Source organism: Gymnogyps californianus, chromosome 19 (genome assembly GCF_018139145.2).
Source record: "Gymnogyps californianus isolate 813 chromosome 19, ASM1813914v2, whole genome shotgun sequence".
Lineage (NCBI taxonomy): Eukaryota > Metazoa > Chordata > Aves > Accipitriformes > Cathartidae > Gymnogyps > Gymnogyps californianus.
In genome coordinates, this window is record NC_059489.1 from 6,918,443 (window position 1) to 6,936,581 (window position 18,139).

Sequence of the window (18,139 nt, forward strand, 5' to 3'; positions counted from 1 at the left end):
TTTGATTTTTTCAACATCCAGGAAATCCCTATTTCTAAAAGATTCATGTTTAACTATGATCTGTACAAACACCCTGCAACTGAACCTGCCCAGCCAGTGCTGGTATGAAGAGAGAAGCGCCATCCCTAAAGAATTGCTGTAAGACCACAGTGGCCCAATTGCAACATGCTTACAATAACGAGGCTTCAAATACCCAAATGAGCCAGAACTTTCACACTTTGCCACAAAGAGGCTGAGACATGGAAAGTGAGTTTTTGCAGGTCACCAACATGTAAGTAAGATGTACCAACTCTGTATCCGGGCAGGAGAAAAAAGGGAAAAAAGAAGCAGACAGAATAGCATTGCTGCATATGAAGATTACCACTGGCCACAATTTTCCATCTGATAGATCTTCCAGTAGTAAACTATTTCCCCCAGAAGATATACCTTGCTTTTTCAAAGGAGACAAAACACAAGTTTTTTACTGCTTTTTGTTCTACTTTGCCTGCTCTTTCCTCCCCTTACTGTAATAAAAAGATGATACCCAGAACATGGAGATTTTTTCCCATTTACTTTTCCGTGTTTCCAAATGCACATAATAACAAAGGGAAATGAAAGGAAAAGAATTGCACATGTAAGAGGTGGGGGAGATTCTGGAATACAAATCATTCTACTGGGGGGAAAAGGAGAGAGACCAAAGGAAGAAATGCGAATTTCTTTTCTTTTTTTTTTTTTAATTGCATGAGTGTCAAATGTATTCTCAGAAAGTTTCAGAAAGAAAAAAGAAATTATTACTTCTGAAACTAAATGACTTTGACATTTGAAACAACTCCTGTGAAACAGTTTTTCTTCTCCCCCTCCTTCATTTCTTATTCTGTTCCAATTCAAAGCTTTACGACACCGGCACGTGACATTACTGTAAATGATCTAAGTTTTATTACACTGACTTCGCCTCTCACGCTGCCGTGAGATTAGCACAGGGACAAGGTGCCAGCTCACACAGGCCCAGCACGGAATCAAAGCTGTTGGTCGTACAAAAGCCTGAATGCATTCCTGGGAAGATTCCTGGCTGCTTGCCGCTAGGCTCTCCTCCAGCTCAGCCAAATAACGTGCGACTGGGTAATGGCCCATCCTAGTCACGGCAGTATCAGGAGACAAATGGAGCATTAGCTTACTGGAAAAATCAAAGATCCCATTTAATAGGTTTTTCAAAGGAATTTTTTTAAAATTAAAATTTAAACAGTAATAGTCTCTTCATTTTAATACATTACAAATTTACACATGTAGAAAGGAAAGGATTATATCTCCAGTGGCATAGCAATTTGCGTACCAGGTAGGTTAGGCCCATCTCAAAATGCTTTATATTCTTAACTGTAGCGATTAAATAAGCTCCATTTTAAGGAGCTCCTCATGCGACTCAGATTTTGTTTCAGATATTATTTCTTTTCAGAAGACAAATTTTATAGTATTCCTAAGTCCCAGACACTACATCTACCAGCTATGTCACTTAAGCCAAAACAGTCAGAGCTGTGATCAGGGAGGAACAGTTGTGTTGAAAGCTGAAGAACATATATGACCTTGAGTTTTGCTACAGAGAAAAAGTCTCCCTGTGGGGCTTTAATCCTCCGTTAAAGAAAGGTGGGACCTTGCCTCCCTACCATCTGCCCCATCTCACAGCATCCTCAAGTTTTACTGTCCCACCCCCAGGAAACACACAGAAGGGAGGGACCAGCAGGCTTTCGTGTCCAGAAGATCTTTGTGAAGCATCTCCCACTAAGCCGCAGTGCACCTGTGCAAAAAAAGATTCTTCTCCCCTTGGGCATTTTTTTTCTAAAAATCTTTTTTCCTGCAATTCCAGAATTGCAACCGGGAATTCCAAAAGGGACTCAACCATGCTGGTCAGATGTCGGTGGTGACAATTTTATCAGCTGCCCCCATTCTCCTGCACTGAGGACCGTATTGTTCATTTGACCTGTCAGTGTGCTGGTTTGAAGGAAATGGTAATGGCTGCTTTCCTTGAAAAACATGAATAATCACATTCACATATTCTACTGAAATGAATGTCATTTTCATGAGCTTCGTTAATTGACACTGTCATTGAAGAACTTCATAAATCCTTGATATTGGCAGCTTTCACGGGTATTAAGTTTTGGTCACAACTCTCAAATTCAGACTTTGTCTTTCCCAAACAGATTCAAATACAGTCTATTATGCCATTTACACACAGATGAATGATAATAGGTCCTGGATAATACTCCAAATCTAATGATAAATATTTATACTGCTCTTGACATTGAGAATCTGAGGCCCAAATCCTTTAGCAATAGCTTCCATTCAACTCAATTCAAGAATCATAAAATTTTTGAGGATTTGAGCTTGAGCACTTAATTGCTTTTAAGTTCAGGATGTTACCAACACAGCTACCCTTTGAGAGAGCATAACTTCATAGAACTGATGTCTGAACAGATCATTAAGGTTACCTATTTTGATCTCCTATCTAACATGAGAAAGAACACAGATACCTGATGCAATCGTTTGTGAAGAAATTTATAGAAGCGGGACTCAGTTATCTCAAGTTGGATGCAGTTAACAAAGATTATGTGGAGATCTGTATCATGTTTAAATATCTATAAACACTGAACATTCTGTGTTTATCACAGTATGGCAGAAGGGGAAGCTAATATATAAAGAACAGCCAGTCTGGACCTACCGCAGAACCCCTCCTTTGCAATGACCTGCTACCACCTTTTGCTTCACTCTTCCTCTGCTGGAACTAATCTAGTTGAAAATATAATGGAATAATTGAAATTCGATGTTTTATTATTAATTTAGAGCCAAATCACATAAGTCGTGGGGGTTTTTCTAAATAAACTTCCACATCTTACAAGAAGTACATTGTTCGTCGTCTTCCTTGAAAGAAACATTTGTTCCTTACTACAGCTATCCTAAGTCATTCTGAACTACAAAAAATCTAAGCATGATACATGATGAAGCAAAAGGGGAAATTATGCAGAGCGGAGACTGGTGGCACGTTGAGCTAACAGAGCAGGAGGTTGCATTTCCAGAGAGCAGCATGACTTTTAGTCCACATCTACCAAAATTTCACAGAATGACTCAAGGTGAAGGAATATCCGCAAACCTAAAGGTTAAAGGGGTGCTTGTACGAGACTATCCCAAAGACAAGACTGAGGTATTGTTTACTTTTGAGAGTTGCTGCAACTTCCTGTTGAGTTACTCAAGAGTCTCTGGATGAAGAAGGAGCCAGCACTCCACGTGGGACGGGGCAGGGGGGGAGAAAAAAAAAAAAAAAGACATCTGTCAGGATACCAAGACACAGGGTAGGCAAGGAAACTGAGCTCTGTCAGCTAAGCAGAATCAAAAGGAACAAGCCTGGAGCTCATCCATAACTGACTAGAAGTTGTGGTCTCCCCTTTGAAGCACTCTATCACTTGTCCTCCCATTTCCTATTTATGCCATTAAAAAAAACCAACATCAAAACCACAAGCTGCTGCTTAAGCCTAGGCACTTTGTCTGTAGGCTAAAGTATTTATATGACCCATCATCCCAACAATACCCAAGTACTGCAGAGCACTTAATGTTTTATCCTCACGGGAGCCATAGTGCCATTTCTTACCCAGAGAGTCTGAGCCGCAGAAAGACATGTCTTTACACTGGAACAGAATTTGGTTTTCTAAGCTCATGTTGTTTAGTCGCTAGGCCAAAACACTTTTGCAGCAAACACTCCCTAGGAGATCACTTTGTTCTCCTCTCGGAGGAACTGCTCACATTTTACTACAGTGGAGGACAGAAGCAACAAATAAGTGATAATTCACCAATATCTGCTTCTCAAGTACAGAGATTGTGGGTCACGTTAATCGGCATGCCTATCTAGCACACTTACTATCACACAGTAAATATGTGACACAATAAATAGGAGGTAATTATGGGCAATAGTAAATAACACACCTAAGGACTGCTTTGTGTGAGTATGTGCTATCGCATTCATCTCCTACCGAAGGGCACTTAGCATGGGAACACTGCTAGAAGATAGTAACAATTAGCTTCAAATTCTCAATTGAAGTAGACAGTATGTTTTTAAGTGTTCAGATGAAGAGATTGTTCATACTGCATTTTGAAAAAATAATGTTCCGGTTGTTCCTCTTTTATATATAAATACCCTATATTCGTATTAGATTTGCTGATTCCATGTTCAACTGGTAAAGCAGTAGCTGGAAGCCAGAAGCTTTTATAGATTTTTAATGACCTACAGCATTTCCTTTAATTTCTTATTTCTAAAATGGGTTGAACAGGAAATTATTTTGCCTCTGCACAAACACAAAAAACCCAACCTGTTGACATTTCCAGCAAAATTCCCCACCCTGCATCAGGGTGAAGAGTTGAAACCTTAACACTTTTGATAAGCTAAAAAAATCCAAGATAAATCAATCATCTGTTAAAGTTGATATATTTCAATGTAAACATTTTCATGAGCTAATTCTGAACTGTTTTGTTTTGATTCTGACCTCCTTTAAACAGAGAAGTATTGTAGTTGGTTTAAACTCCAAAACAAAGAACTGTTTAAATTGGAACAGCATGTTTCCTGTCACTCTAAACAGTTTTAAAACTGACACCAGTATGTCATTCAGCTTCCAAAAATATCTAGATTTTCTTTGACAAAAAATGGGGAAGGAATCTAAGTTCATTAGCTATGAAAAAACGAACATTAATACTGGTTCATGTTTTATCAAGTTCTTGATCTGAACTGCAAAGCTGCACACCATTAGTTTGCGTGCACAGGCCAGTAGTGTACAGCAGCGCCAGAAACCCCAACTTTTGTGGACTTATTTCAAAAAGAAGCCTCTACCTGCGTTTTCTTATGGAACAGCATATTTGCACAGCAAATCATTTCAAGGTGGCTGTCATCTACATGGTCATCACTTAAAATCTCTCATAAAATCAGTTCACTGTATACACTCTTGTTAACAGAGAAAACTCCACCGGCTACCGAAAATAGGGTATAAGACTCTTGGTCACAGAGTCCAGTCTGCTGGTCACTGGGTCACGTGCTCCGTTTCACACAGTTGTTGAGTACCATTTTTTAAAACAATTAAACAGATGGAAGGCTGTTCTGATTCTAAACAACTCTGGATCATTCCCAAGAAACAGAACAGGTCTACATTTATTAAGTAGTTTGCCCATTTGCTTAAGGAAGATTGGTCTTCTCTTTTCAATCAGTCTCCTTTTATTCTCTAGTAATATTTTATGTTGAGGTATAAGAATGCGATAATTACACAAAAAAAGAAGTTTCTGGAGAGCCTTGTAACACATGCGTGACATCTTCCTTCACAGACTTGGACAGAAAATGCATTCCTCTGCCAATCCAAACTACCACGTTTCAGATCAACTGGAGTTAATCACATTTGCACTTTGAGCAAGGCTGAAGGTATATTTTCTATTACTATTTATGCTTTGTTAAACACATTTAGATCTCGTCATCATTTATACTGTAAATCAATGTTTATTAATTAAAATCCCTTCCCGGGATTACTTTTATATTACTTCCTGCAAATTTAGTTTTGAAAAGCCATGGCAGTATTAAAAACAGGATACACTACCTGAGCATAGCATACACCAGACATATACTGTGCTTGAGTGTAACAGTACTGCATAAAGTACAGAATGATACATTTATTTCATACGTAAAACCAGCAAAACTTCCTAAACGTTTTATGTTAACGTAGCAACAAACTTATCAAAAGCTTTGGCCACGAAGAGTGGTTGCACTGCAAGCCTTCCTTGAGAAGCTACGACATGCTTCTCGAGGCAGTCAATAAACTAGTGAGCAGTGTTTGTGCTTGTTCCTGTTCTATAAGTGTTTATAATAGAAATAAAAGGTGAAAATACTTGTTTGAGCAAGCTTATCTGCCAACTGTTGTAGCAGAGAGCGTGCAGAGCACTTGGAAATGAGATCTGAGACTGAGCAAAGAAATGTAACCAAGGGGCTTAGGAGCCTAAGTCCTCTTTCAAAAAGCAATGCTGAGATGGATTTTGAAAGATAATTAGTTATCTGAAGATGGAGCTCAGCATTAAGTCCTCATAGCCAATTGCTTGTGTTGTCCTTTAATAGCTTTCTAGCAGTGATTCATCTTCAGATATTTTTCATTCCTGCTCACCTTTCTTTGCAAATATCCCCCTTGAGCTAAATCAATATAAAAGAGAAAGGTACATGCAAAAATTGTGATTTATTGGAGGGCAGTTTCAGATTCACCATACATGCTCAACTCCCCATGGCTTCATACAATCTGAAGTGTCTGCCTACACAGCATAGAGAGGAAAGCAGCATGCTGTACCTCGGGGAAATACTGCACCAAGTACTTGCAAGAGTTAGCATTAACACACTTAACCATCAGAGCAGACCACGGCAGCAATTTCCAAACTTTTCTGCTTACAAAGTGCCTGTGGCAATCAGCCTTTCCAAACGGCTGACAGCTCCAAGTACTAAGTCACTGCAATCCCCAGAGGCTTGTGACCACCCTTGGCTGCCGTGAACCCATCACTCTCTAGCAGTAACAAAGCACTTAACAGGGAGCACTTTCCTGCTCATCAGAGTGATTCTCAAGAGCAGCTGCAACGCTAAAACAGGACCTCTCAGAAGAAGGCAATAGCCAGGTTCATCGCTTTGAGGTCCAGAGATGGACTACAGCTGTCAGGGGAGCTGCAAGAAGCACGGCATCTCCTGCAGGAAGGCAGGCGCTGTGGCATGGCCTGGGGTCTTGTGGAGTCCCCTGGGGCCTTGTGGGGTCTTGGCTCTGGTCTGGAGATGCTGAATCGCGAACAAGGTGCTACCGGCCCTGCCGCTGGTCCTGCTCCTCAGCCGGGCGCGGGAGGAGTCACGGCGCCAGCCGGCTCTCGGGACGGCCTGCCGCTGGGGCTAGGCAACCAAGAGAAAGATGCAGCTCAGCAGCCAAGCCCCTCCGAAGCCGCAGGACCGACCTCTCCCTGCCCGCTCCGGCCCCTCAGACCCGGCGCGGCGAGCACACGGCCCCTTTCCCAGGGAAACTCCCCGCGGCGGCGGCAGAGCGGGGCACGGCGCTTCCCTGCGCCCCGGGGCAAGCCCCGCAGCCGGCGCCGAGGGGGCTGGTCCCCGGCTTCCCCCCGGCCCCTCCGCGCAAACCTCCCCATCCAACTTTCTCCTCAGCGGGGGGAAGCCCGCGGGGCGGGAAGGGGGGGGGGGGGGGCGGCACCACCGGCCGCGCTGCTTACCCAGAAGCGGGACCCGCAGAAAGCCTCCATGGCCGAGGCCGGGGCGCAGAGCCTCCTCCAGGCCCACGCCGGGCACCAGAGCGGGGGAGAAGCCGGCTCCTTCCCTCCTGGGCGGGCCGGGGGCGGGGAGGAGCGAGCCCGGCGCGCCCCGTCCCGCCCTCCCCGCCGGCGGCGGGAGGCGCCAGCGCCGCCGCACCGCTGTGCTCGCCTCCTCAGGCCGGGAGGCGCCCGCGTCGCCTCGGCGGGGCTTCCTCAGGCCGTGAGGCGCCCGCCAGAAAGCCCAAGGCCTCCCCTCAGCCGGCGGGCAGGGCAAAGGCGACCCCGGCCCCACTGTGGCAGCCCCTCAAAGGCCGAGCACCCCCGGCTGGTGTCACAGGGAGGGAGAGGGGCTGCCGCGGTCCTCCTCTGGCCCCTAAAGCCTGGGCAGCGCTGCTGAGATGTGGCTTCTTGCTTTCCAAGGGTGACCTCCCTGTGGAAGGACGAAGCCCCCAGGAAAACATTTCTCCTGGCCAGTGTGACCTGCTGGGACAACCAGACCCCTGCTCTTCGAGGGGGACATTGGTGGTCCCCACGCGGCAAGCGAAGGGCGGGCTGAGGGACGGTCACCCAGGGTGGCTGCACAGAGCTGGGACATCCACTGGGTTTGGGGCTGACTATCCATCCATCCAGACCACTCAGGCTAACGTTAACATCTTAGAGATGCTTGTCATCTCCCTTTCAAAGCAGTGTGGAGTGTGGTTGCCTCAGCAGGACTTAAATGAGCGTCACATCTTTTATCCATCCATCTGCAGCCTCTTCCTTCATGCTGATTGCTTCCGCTGTAGACATGTAGTTAAACCAGTGGCGTGGATTTATTTTCAAAAGCTTTCAGTCAATAAATTTCATGTATATGTGTAACTAATAGATTTTCTCATGTAGCACCTTGGACACAATCTGGATTTCACCTGCCCGTGATGCAGAAGCACTGTTTGCTTTCCTCTTGGGCAGGACTTCTCCTACAGCATTATTGACCTTCCAGCACCTGCTGTTTGTCCACCCACTTGCTGTAGCATCTGGTTCAATAACATCATCTCACGCAAAGCACCCTGCTGCCACAAATCCACTTAAATATTTTAAGAGCTTGAGTTTCCTTCCTTGCTGGAAGGTGAGGAACTATCAGGCAGAAGGGTGTTGTCAAAAATGCTCACCAGAATGGAAAAGAGAGATGAGAAGCACAGTATTGCTGTGTCCCAAAAATATTTCATCCCTAAAGAAAAAAATATTCTGGTAATCTTTTATGAAGACCACTGAAGATGCTAGGAGTGATACCCACTCAGAGTACTATCAGAGGAAGCCATGAACAATGCTGAGAATTTGTTTTAGACATTTACTATGATCTGGCTAAAGGGACGCAGTTCTTATTAGTGTGGAAAGATAAGATCTTGTCCAAGATAAGGTTCTCTGGTGATTGCCTACAAATCTGAAATCTCAGACTGATCCAGGCTAATCAGCACAATCACATTACAACCCTCTCAAGGAAATACCAGAGGAGCCCTAGCCAACTGGGTGAATGAGATCTTCTAAGGACATTGTGGGTTGTCTTTGCAAGTCTTACATCAAAACTTTTGTTCAGTGGAATTGCACCACAATAAAAGTTTTAAGAAAAGTTGGTAATAGCTGGGAGTTACTCCTTTATGGCTCTTTAAACCTCCTCTCCTGCAACAACCTGTGAGAGCAGTTACTCCAAGAGAAGTACTGAGAATTTGACATCGCTTGACACATGAACATGCACCTCTGTGTTTCTTGCACCATGGAGCAGAACTTGGTGCAGTTTGAGAATGTGCCCAAAATTAAGACCAGCTCTGACATGATAAGATGTCACAGGTACAGAGGCACCTCACAAACACCTACCGGAGGGGAGAGGTTTATTTTACCAGTGTACTGCACAGTTCCATTGACATGTGCAATGTGAATTAATCCCTGATTAAATTATTCACTTGGGTGGAATTGTTCCACTGTATCTGTGGAGGAAGGTCCTGTATTAGGGTATTTCCCTGGGTCTCACAGGACCCTAAAGCAGGGGGCCGTAAATGATTCTGCCTCTTGCTTCATGTTCCTAATTCATGGTGGGCAGCTTCTGCCTTCGGTAGCAGTCCGTGCCATTAACAGGGATGGTGCTGATGAGCGGGTGCCAACTGGGGTGCCAGCTCCCCCTGCGTGCCCCGCCACGAGCTCGAGGAGAGCCACCCGGCAGCCAGCCTGGACCTCGCAGCAGACCCTGCTGACTTGCACTGACTTGGCAGCACGATTACTGACTTCCAGGTGCTGTCTGGCAAAACAGACTAGTAGAGAGGGAAAAATCAAAGGCAGGAATTAAGGAAACATTAAAGTCTCAGACAGACAGGATGGGGGGGAAGCTTAAAAGCTCCTGGGAAGGGCCATGGTAAAGGATTCTGCTGAACCTGGTGCAAAGCAGAGCCTGAAGCACTATCTCAGGCAGCTAACTTTGGTCCTGTTTCCTTTTGATGATGGGAGAGAAGACAGAGATAGCTAAATATGTCATTATTCCTGCAATGTTCCCCCAAATGCAGGCTGGCTATGCAGGAAAATGAAATGGCACCTTTGGTGCAAATGTCAAGGAGATCATGAACTCACCTTTTCTCACCGGACATTTATTCTGAGGAGTGGCAAGATCTGATCTGGGTTCATTCAGTAATATGTTTGCATCCTCTTTTCCATGCCAGCTGCACAGTAAAAGACTTTTCACCTGCTAACACACAGAGAAGGTCAAGTCAGCGCAATCATGAAGCACCTACAAGGCACACCCAGAGCCACGCAGCAGGTTAGCTATCAACCAGAGCGATTGGCTGGGGCAGGACAGGAGGTAACGTGAGAGAGAAGCTGTTTGTGTAAGCACAGTGCCAGGTATGAGGCAGGCTTCTTTTCATATTGCACCTCATGCTGATTTGCAAAGCACTAAAAGCAAAATGAAGTGTGACCGACTCCTGAAGAAATCTGTATAAAGAAGGACATTTAGAGTTGAGGGTTGGGGAGGGCTTGAGCATGTGCAGCTCTGGAAGTCACAGTTTTATGGTTAGTTGACTATAAATATCACCTTCTTTCTCTGCTTGGAACAGCAGAGGCTCAGCTTCCTTTCCAAGACCGACAGAGGTGTCACATTTTACAGATGGTAAGAAAAAGAGGCTGCCAAAGTAGCATTTAGAGCAAGGCCCTATACATTTACTTTATAAGAAAGGGGATGACGCCTTGTTTTAACACATGTAAGATGTGGACTTGTAACAAACTCTGCTTAAAGTGAACACTGCATGAGTAGCAGCAGACTTCAGGTTTCTTCTTCTCAAATGGTCAGCCAATGGTGTTGCATATAGTGTGCATCTCTTCTTGCAGAAAAGGATTTAATTTCCTCATTTCTGGAAAGGGCAATGAGCAGTTTAGAAGTCCCATGATAAAACAGATGAGGGAGTGGGCTAGGAATTTGCAGCCCCACTTTTTACTCACAGCTCTGCTTTTGGGCATATCTCAGCTACGTGGCTTTGTAGGCAAGGAATGGAAGGCAGGATTCCCCTGGCTGGAAGAACAGAGGCGGCAGTTCCCTGGAAAGCCAGCACAGGGAGATTGGGAGCACACTGCATTTGGCCTGAAGCTGCACTGTAAAGTCATTCTGTTTGCTGTGGGGTGAGGTGGAGTCCACCCAGTGCATCAAGGCTCTGTAAAAGGAGAAAATGGTGTGCATATGACTCCTCCAGGACGCCGTGTGTAATACCGTCTTCCCCTGTTACATGAGTGCTCCTGTATTTCATACTGAGAGCGATGAGCCAGAGAAGGATCTAGACATGCTGAGAACTGCCTAGATCACCCCAAAGTGATCCTGGAGCTGCTCCAGCAGTGAGCAGCCAAACTCTGAATGCACTGGGTGTCTCTCTCTCACAAACATGCTCTCAAGTGCCTACAGAGGTTGATGGAAGCCGTGGCAGGTGGAACACACCCCAGCTTGTGGGTGGTTTAGCTGCAGAAGGAGCTTAGAGTGATGGACAAACAGCGACAGACAGGCAGCACGCAGCACTTGGGCCTTCTGGAGCTAAGAGCCAAACTATCCTACTTCAGCCCGGACAAAATTGCCACAGCTTATCTCTCCCCCTGCCAACTCAGCCACCCCGCAAACCCCTTCTAGTTTTAATGGGCTGAAGCTGTTCAGGATTTCGCAAAATGGGCATGCAGAATTCACAGTGGTTGCAGGAATCCAAACACCGTGTCCTGCTTTGTTTGAATGAACGTGGAGTTGTCACCAGCCCTTGGCCACGCTGAGCTGGTGGCACCCGGCAGAGTGGTTCTGCGCTGCCTTCGCAGGTGTCAGCACAGCACATGCTGTCTACTGCAGTGTTTTTTCTTTGTAGAATGACTCCAATATTAACTTCTTCCTGATTTCCCCTGGAACAGCTAGATTCTGCTTTGTGTTTCTGTAAAATAATTGTTAGCACAGTAAGTAATTAAGTGGTTTAACCATCCTTTTCATTTCCCAGCTGGAGCTGCAGGGGTCTTTGGTTGCATTATTTGGAGTATTAAATAGATATGGAAAGATAATCTATTCAGGACCTTTGAAAGCTTGCCAATTATAGCATCCAGTGACTCAAGCAATAATAGAAAATGCCAGAGGATGTTGCAGGGTTATATAGTGTGTTGTAAACTTATCCAAAACGTTGAATACAACATGTAAAAACTACCTTAAAGTCCAATCGCCCTCACATGCGAGAATGCCAGCGAGGCAATGGCTTTCACTGATGACGCTGAAGACCACGCCAAACCAAACAGAAACAGCAGGTTACAGGGGACCTCAGGTGCAGCTTGAACTAATGTGCACAAATATCCCAGCTAAACCACTTCATGGCATTGCCATCTAGTGACAAGCACTCAGCCTGCGCCCGAGCGAACACCGAACCTCTGAGCACCTCAGCACAAGCCATGTAAGATGGCACAAGGCCTGCTTGATTATCCTCCTCCCACGCTGGGCCGAGCAGAGGTTAAACACCCTGTTCGAGCTCACAGGTTGTGGATGTATTGTAGCTGCTGCGTGCGAGTGCACTGCCCTTACGGGACTGGCATGCACAGGGAGGACTGCGTGCTGGGCTGTATGTTTTACACGTGCTTAAAAGGAGGCAGAAGCATGTGCAGGGACAAACAAGCCTCTAAGGTGCTGCCACAGCCTCTGAGATGCTAGACAGCCCTAGGACTGTCCCTGGATGGGCTGTTGTCTCCCAGGGCTTTGCACAAGCCTGAGCCATGCAGCCAGGGAGAGGAGATGCCAGCGGGTGGGCGCAGCAGCCTGGCTTCGAGCAGCTCCTGCAAACATGGAGCAATGCGTGTCTCTGCTGCGTAGCTCCACTGGCTGGCGTGGTGCTCCTGAATCTGGGAGAAATCCTTCCTCTCCTCCTACTGTAGGAAGGGATTTTTATAAATTCAGTGGCTGAAAATCCCCGCAGAAGTAGAAACCCTCTTCCCCCCGCCCCCCCAATACTGCACTGTTTCTGCAACACCGAGCTAGGAAACAAAGCTCTTCACGGGCAGGCAGAACTGGCCCGCAGGGCCCTTCTTACACGTTCCCTGGTAGCCGGAGGGTCACACTCCCGGTAACCCGGAGGGCAGCTCGCCCGAACCCGCTCCGTACCCCGAGCCCACTAGATGGTAGCAAAACGCTGCGCACGGGGCGGCACCCGGCACTGCCGGCCGTGGCCGTGGGCTGCCCACGCCCCGGGGGCTGATGACCCTTGCCCACCTCTGGGCAATTCAATTCAGGCCTCTGTCCCTCCAAAAATTTACTGGCCTTAACCCTTTAATCTGCGGGATCCTCATCCCCTAGTAGCTGATTACAGCCGGTCCTTTACACAGGGCTGGTGGCAATAAAGGGAGCCAGGCACGCTTCTTTAAATGGCTTTTTCCTACCTTATTTTGGGGGGAGATTCTAGTACAAGTCACATCTAAGACTCAATCTCACATGTCTCAGTTTGCATCTCTGGAACACCTGAAATAGAAAAGGCCTATTTGGGTCTTCTGTATTTCTCATGCAGCTACTTGCAGGTTTTTGCAGAGCTCCAGCCGAGGGATGCGCTGTATACACAGCTTTTCCAATGGGACACTGCTCTCCAGAAGCAGGACAGTTAGCCAAGTTCACCTAACTGTCTCAAGTAAACCAGAAACAAATTAAATTTGAAGTGCTGCTTCCCTAGATGCAGCTACCATTACATAGAAAACAACCTAGTTTCATGTGGCATCCAAATTACTTACCAAACAGAATAAAAGTGCCATGCCCAAGCTCTGGCAAGTTGAGAGCATATCCACAAGCAGCCAGCCTGGGTAAGAGCCTTTTAAAAACCACAAGCAAAACTCAGCAAAAGAGCTTCATACAGGAACACTCACAAAACAGAATAAAAAAAACCCCAAGCTCCTCTGAAACCCAGCATTAGAAATAGAGGGATTTGACCACAGGGCTAAACTCACCTGTGTGCAAAGAGGTGTGAAGTGCTTGAACCTGTGAACTGCTCTGCTTTCTTGGCTCAGCCCAGCTTACCTGAATGCCATGTGGATCTTCCAGCCTTGGAGAGGTGGGAAGGCACTTCAGTGGTTCCAGCCTGATGGGGTTGGCCCCGCAGCCTGGATAACACAGATGCATTCCAGAGCTCACCTCTCGAGTCCTGCTCTGCGTGCATTTGCATGGGATTTTGCACACATCCACACTTTCTGTCTGTTTAAGGGCTAACTTCCTTCCTGCTGTTTTCTACTCAGAGATGACTATGTGAGGGCCTTTATCAAAACACCCTCTAGACAACATAACCACTCTAGATGTCAGTTTAGGGTCCCTCCTGCTGCAGGGCAATCATCAAGTGGTTCAAGCCAAAGTGAGAACCAGGGCTGCAGGGTGCAAAGGGCCTGGTTCCTCCCTCTAGTGGCTGCTCCCCAGAGGAGAGGAGACTTCATGTTAGGAGCTAAATAACTCATTCACTGAAGACCCCTGAAGAGTTTAGGTTCAAATGTTTCTGGCGGTACCTAAGCAGCATGTGGGGTCTGAGCCCCCGCTGCCCTGCAGCACGCAGTCTGCAGCTCCCGGGGCGGTACCATCCCCGCCAACTCCTGCTTTGCAAGGAGCTAAATGACTGCAGAAGTGATGGAGAAGAGGCTGCCGTACTTCAGGCTGGAAATCCTGAAGTTGTGAATGCGTGGAAATGCTCAGCATCTTCCTCTTCACAGCAACATGTTTTCGCGGACAGATCAAATCTGCCCCTTCTCCTGACTCCTTTCTCCCCTTTGGCTGCAGCTCTCTCCGTTGCAGTCCCGGCAGCCTTCACATCATTAAGCAACTTGCCGAGCTGTCTGTCCTCTGCCAATGTAGTGCAATTTGCAGAAACACAGCTGATGGTCTCGCTGGTAAAACAGCACACCCTGGGTGATGCGCTGGGCCAGATTCGCTTGCGGTGTCAAACCGAATTGCTTCACAAAGGGCCGACATTTCACAATCTTTCTTTCAACTTCCCGTCCGCTGCTGCTATACGATCCCTACTCCAACTGTTGGCAATTAAAACACGACCAAAGATTTGACCACTCTGAATGATACAGATTATCATCAGCAACAACAAAAAAAGGGAAGTGCACAGTTGTTTTCTTTTCAAAAGCTTTTAATAGGACACATTTGTTTTTGTCATTTGTAAAGATTTACACTCATTTTTTGTCTTTTTTCTTTTTTTTAAAAAGGAACATTTTAACCCAATTTTCCCCATGAATACCACCTTTTGTTGCCCTGACCAAAAGACCTCGTTTTGGCCTATATACCTGATACAGTATAACAATATATTAACTATTAAATACAAAGTTCTATAATATATACTAGGTTGTTACGGACATTGCAATGGTACTGTGCCTACTCTAGTCACCTTGTGTAATAGTGTACATGGGTTATTATAGCCAAAGGGGCAGAAAAGGGGAGACTGGGGCATAGCCTAATTTACAATGGTAACGCTTTTGTTTTCTTTTTTTTCTTTCTTTTTTTTCTCCTTGAATACACCTTGTGCTGAGTGCAATCCACAGAAGTCAAAAACAGTGTTTTCTTTGCCCTCCTCCAAAATATCTACAGTATAAACGGCCTGTAACCGAGCTATGAAAAATCAGTTCTATGTGCGAGGGGCTGCAAGAATGGAATTTACATTTGTCCAGACACGTCTGCAATCTCTTTTTCCCCATGTGTCAGACTGGCAATAGCAGAATATCCTCCTCCCACCTGTATACAGTAAATCCACAGTAGTAAAGTGCTGGTGTGCTTGAATGAACTGGATAGCCATGCGACTACTTTACCATCGACAGGGGCTGAGTTTTGGGGGTAGATGTTTTATATGGGTACAGTTCTCGAACAGTAAAAGCACTGTAATATCGTAGAACTTGAGCTTAGCTGCTTACTTCTAAATGCGACCTGGATGCAGGCTCTGAAACTAGGCTACACATGTTGTAATACAGTAGGTCTGGCTCCAGGTTTATGAAAAGAAACTTGTAGATAAGAGCTGCTTCTGTTCCCAAGATGCTACGCAGACTTTTAACAATTTCTCTATAGATTTCTACAAAAATATAAAAAATTCTATCAACATAACCATTCTACAGAATTCCTGTGGATTTTGTACATTTTGTTTAAAAAAAGTCAAATTCTATAAAACCCCCCCAAAGGTATTTAAAATTATCTTAAGATTATTGCACACGCTGCAGTACATTTGTAGTTGTCTTTCAAAAGGGCATCTAGAAAAAACTTATCCTGTTTAGAAAACAAACTATTTTACATGGATTTCTTTTCCTGAATGCATCGTCATAGAGTATTTTTTATCGGCTAGTCTTTACTGAATATTCACGTATGATGTAAACGTTTCGTTACTTCCACAAACCTTGTCAGTGGGCAAAACCCCAGGTACTGAAAATAGAAGAGTCTTTAGGCTTTCTGTTACATTTGGAGTTGAGCATTTGGATTAACATCACATCACCGTTTTGTGCCATGATTTCAAGCTAAAATGTTCCATGTTTTTTTTGTAAGAAAGGAACTGTTCGAGTAGTATGATTCCAGCTATACAAACACAATCCTAATCATTAAGGAACCAGGGTCAACAATTTCAGTGGCCTAGCTATTTTCCCAAATTATTTAGTACATGTGAAAGGAAAAGCTAAGGCTCATTATGAGTGTAAAACCAAAAAAGGATTAAGAATATTTCTCAGGCTTAATACACTGTAATTTTATTATTTCCTTAAATATGATCTGAGGGAAGAACTGATGAAAGGTTTGTTTGAAATCATTGCTTTAAACAGGCTTAACTCTGGATTTGGACTGGCATATCAAAGAGAGCGGTCTCCATATGGGCCTGCGTTGAAGAGGGGGAAAAATGTCCCAGCCAAGAATTAATCTAACTGCAGTAAATAGTACAGAATGTTAATCCTCCTGCTTCAAATACACTGATTGCCTGACTTCCTGCTGAAAGCCCTTACATTTCTCCAGGACACGTAAATCAATAGGGATTGTTTATGGAGTAAACGTCCTCAAGTGAAAATAAAGGAGCTTAAGACCTCACATAGGTATGAACAGCATCTTCTTCTTGTATGTATACTTGAAGCTAATGCAGATACATGTAGTCGTAACAGCCTAATCTCTGAACGGATAAAAGGCTGTACATCAACATGTTGTAGTGATTTGAAAAGATCAGTAGTTTTCAAAAACTTACAAACTCCCAACTGACAGAATTAGCACAAATCCTCCTCTTGCCTGTGCTGGTTTAAAGACACGATCCAGCAAAGCCTTATCCATGTACGCAGTTTTAAACCTGTGACTATTCACACCCTTCAAACTATGCCTGCAGAGTCTTATTTAGCCTACATCTTAATGTGATTTCATGGAGGTTGAGTGAAGTTAATGTCTGGCTTCCATCAGTCTTGTGAAGAGCAGGAGGTGTCGAACCGGGCCAGCCTCTCTCCATTTTCAGGCTGTGCTGTCCAGTTTTACAGATTGCTTTTTGCAGAGGGCGTTAGCACAGAAGTAAACAGTTAATTTCTGAGATGACTAACATTAAGGACATGTTATAAAGTAAGGACATGAATTCCGTTTTTATTTACTCTGTATCACGATGTTGCTGCTTAAGGCTTTTTATAGATTGGAAATAAAATTACAGTCAAGGTCATGTAAATTAACTCTAGCAGTGATAGCAAAAAACCTGACATTTTTACTGAAAATCAACAGTCATTTCAGTACCTACAGACTTTCTTACATGTAATCTGTAAAATAACTTGCAGTAGGCCTCAATTCTGTTGAATGCATAAGCATATGATTTTAATTTTCAAGAATTACTTAAATACGATCAACCTCAAGGCAGTTTAAGCAAGAGCTTAACTTTAAACATGTGCCTAAGCCCACTGCTGTGTCATGTCTGCGCTGAATTCACCCACTGCAAATCTTAAACATGGCCTTACTCTCCTTTCCACAGGGGTGCAGAAAGGGGGAGCTCCACTGCAAACAGTGGGCTTACAGAGGTGTAAAACTCAGCAAAAGAAACTATATCTGTCTCAGGGGCACTGGAAAAACATCTCAGAAGCGACCACAGGCTTTTGTTGCCTCGGTTTCCTAGGCACGTATGAAAATCAGCCATTGACATGATTTCGTGAGTCACCAGTGGATGATCTATAATATCCTTTCGTAATTCAGTATTGCGTACAGTTAAATGGCTCTACATCCACCATCTTCAGACACCTATCAGCATGTTGTACCTTCCTGGGTTTGTGCACTTGCTTTCACTCTGGATGTCGATTTTATGCAAGATTGGAATATTATTTTGTTAAAAAACTGCCACTGCATTTATATACTACCCAAACAATCTTTTTCCCAGAATAT

At 44.9% G+C, this 18,139-nt stretch overlaps 1 protein-coding gene and 1 long non-coding RNA gene across 2 annotated transcripts in view; both read right to left on the reverse strand.

Moving 5' to 3' along the window:
• Positions 1 to 7,278, reverse strand: part of ABCC3 (ATP binding cassette subfamily C member 3) — a 52,298-nt gene extending 45,020 nt beyond the window's left edge. Inside the window, exon 1 of the mRNA XM_050908466.1 lies at positions 7,243 to 7,278. Coding sequence (XP_050764423.1) covers positions 7,243 to 7,272 — 30 coding nt within the window. The 5' untranslated portion in view covers positions 7,273 to 7,278. The remainder of the gene's footprint in view (positions 1 to 7,242) is intronic.
• A 2,938-nt stretch (positions 7,279 to 10,216) lies between these two features.
• LOC127024070 (uncharacterized) lies at positions 10,217 to 13,591 on the reverse strand. The gene is made up of 3 exons (XR_007767520.1): positions 13,522 to 13,591; positions 13,180 to 13,258; positions 10,217 to 12,672 (listed from the first exon to the last, which is right to left on the reverse strand). It is a non-coding gene; the product is annotated as an uncharacterized LOC127024070 (long non-coding RNA).
• Positions 13,592 to 18,139: the final 4,548 nt, after the last annotated feature.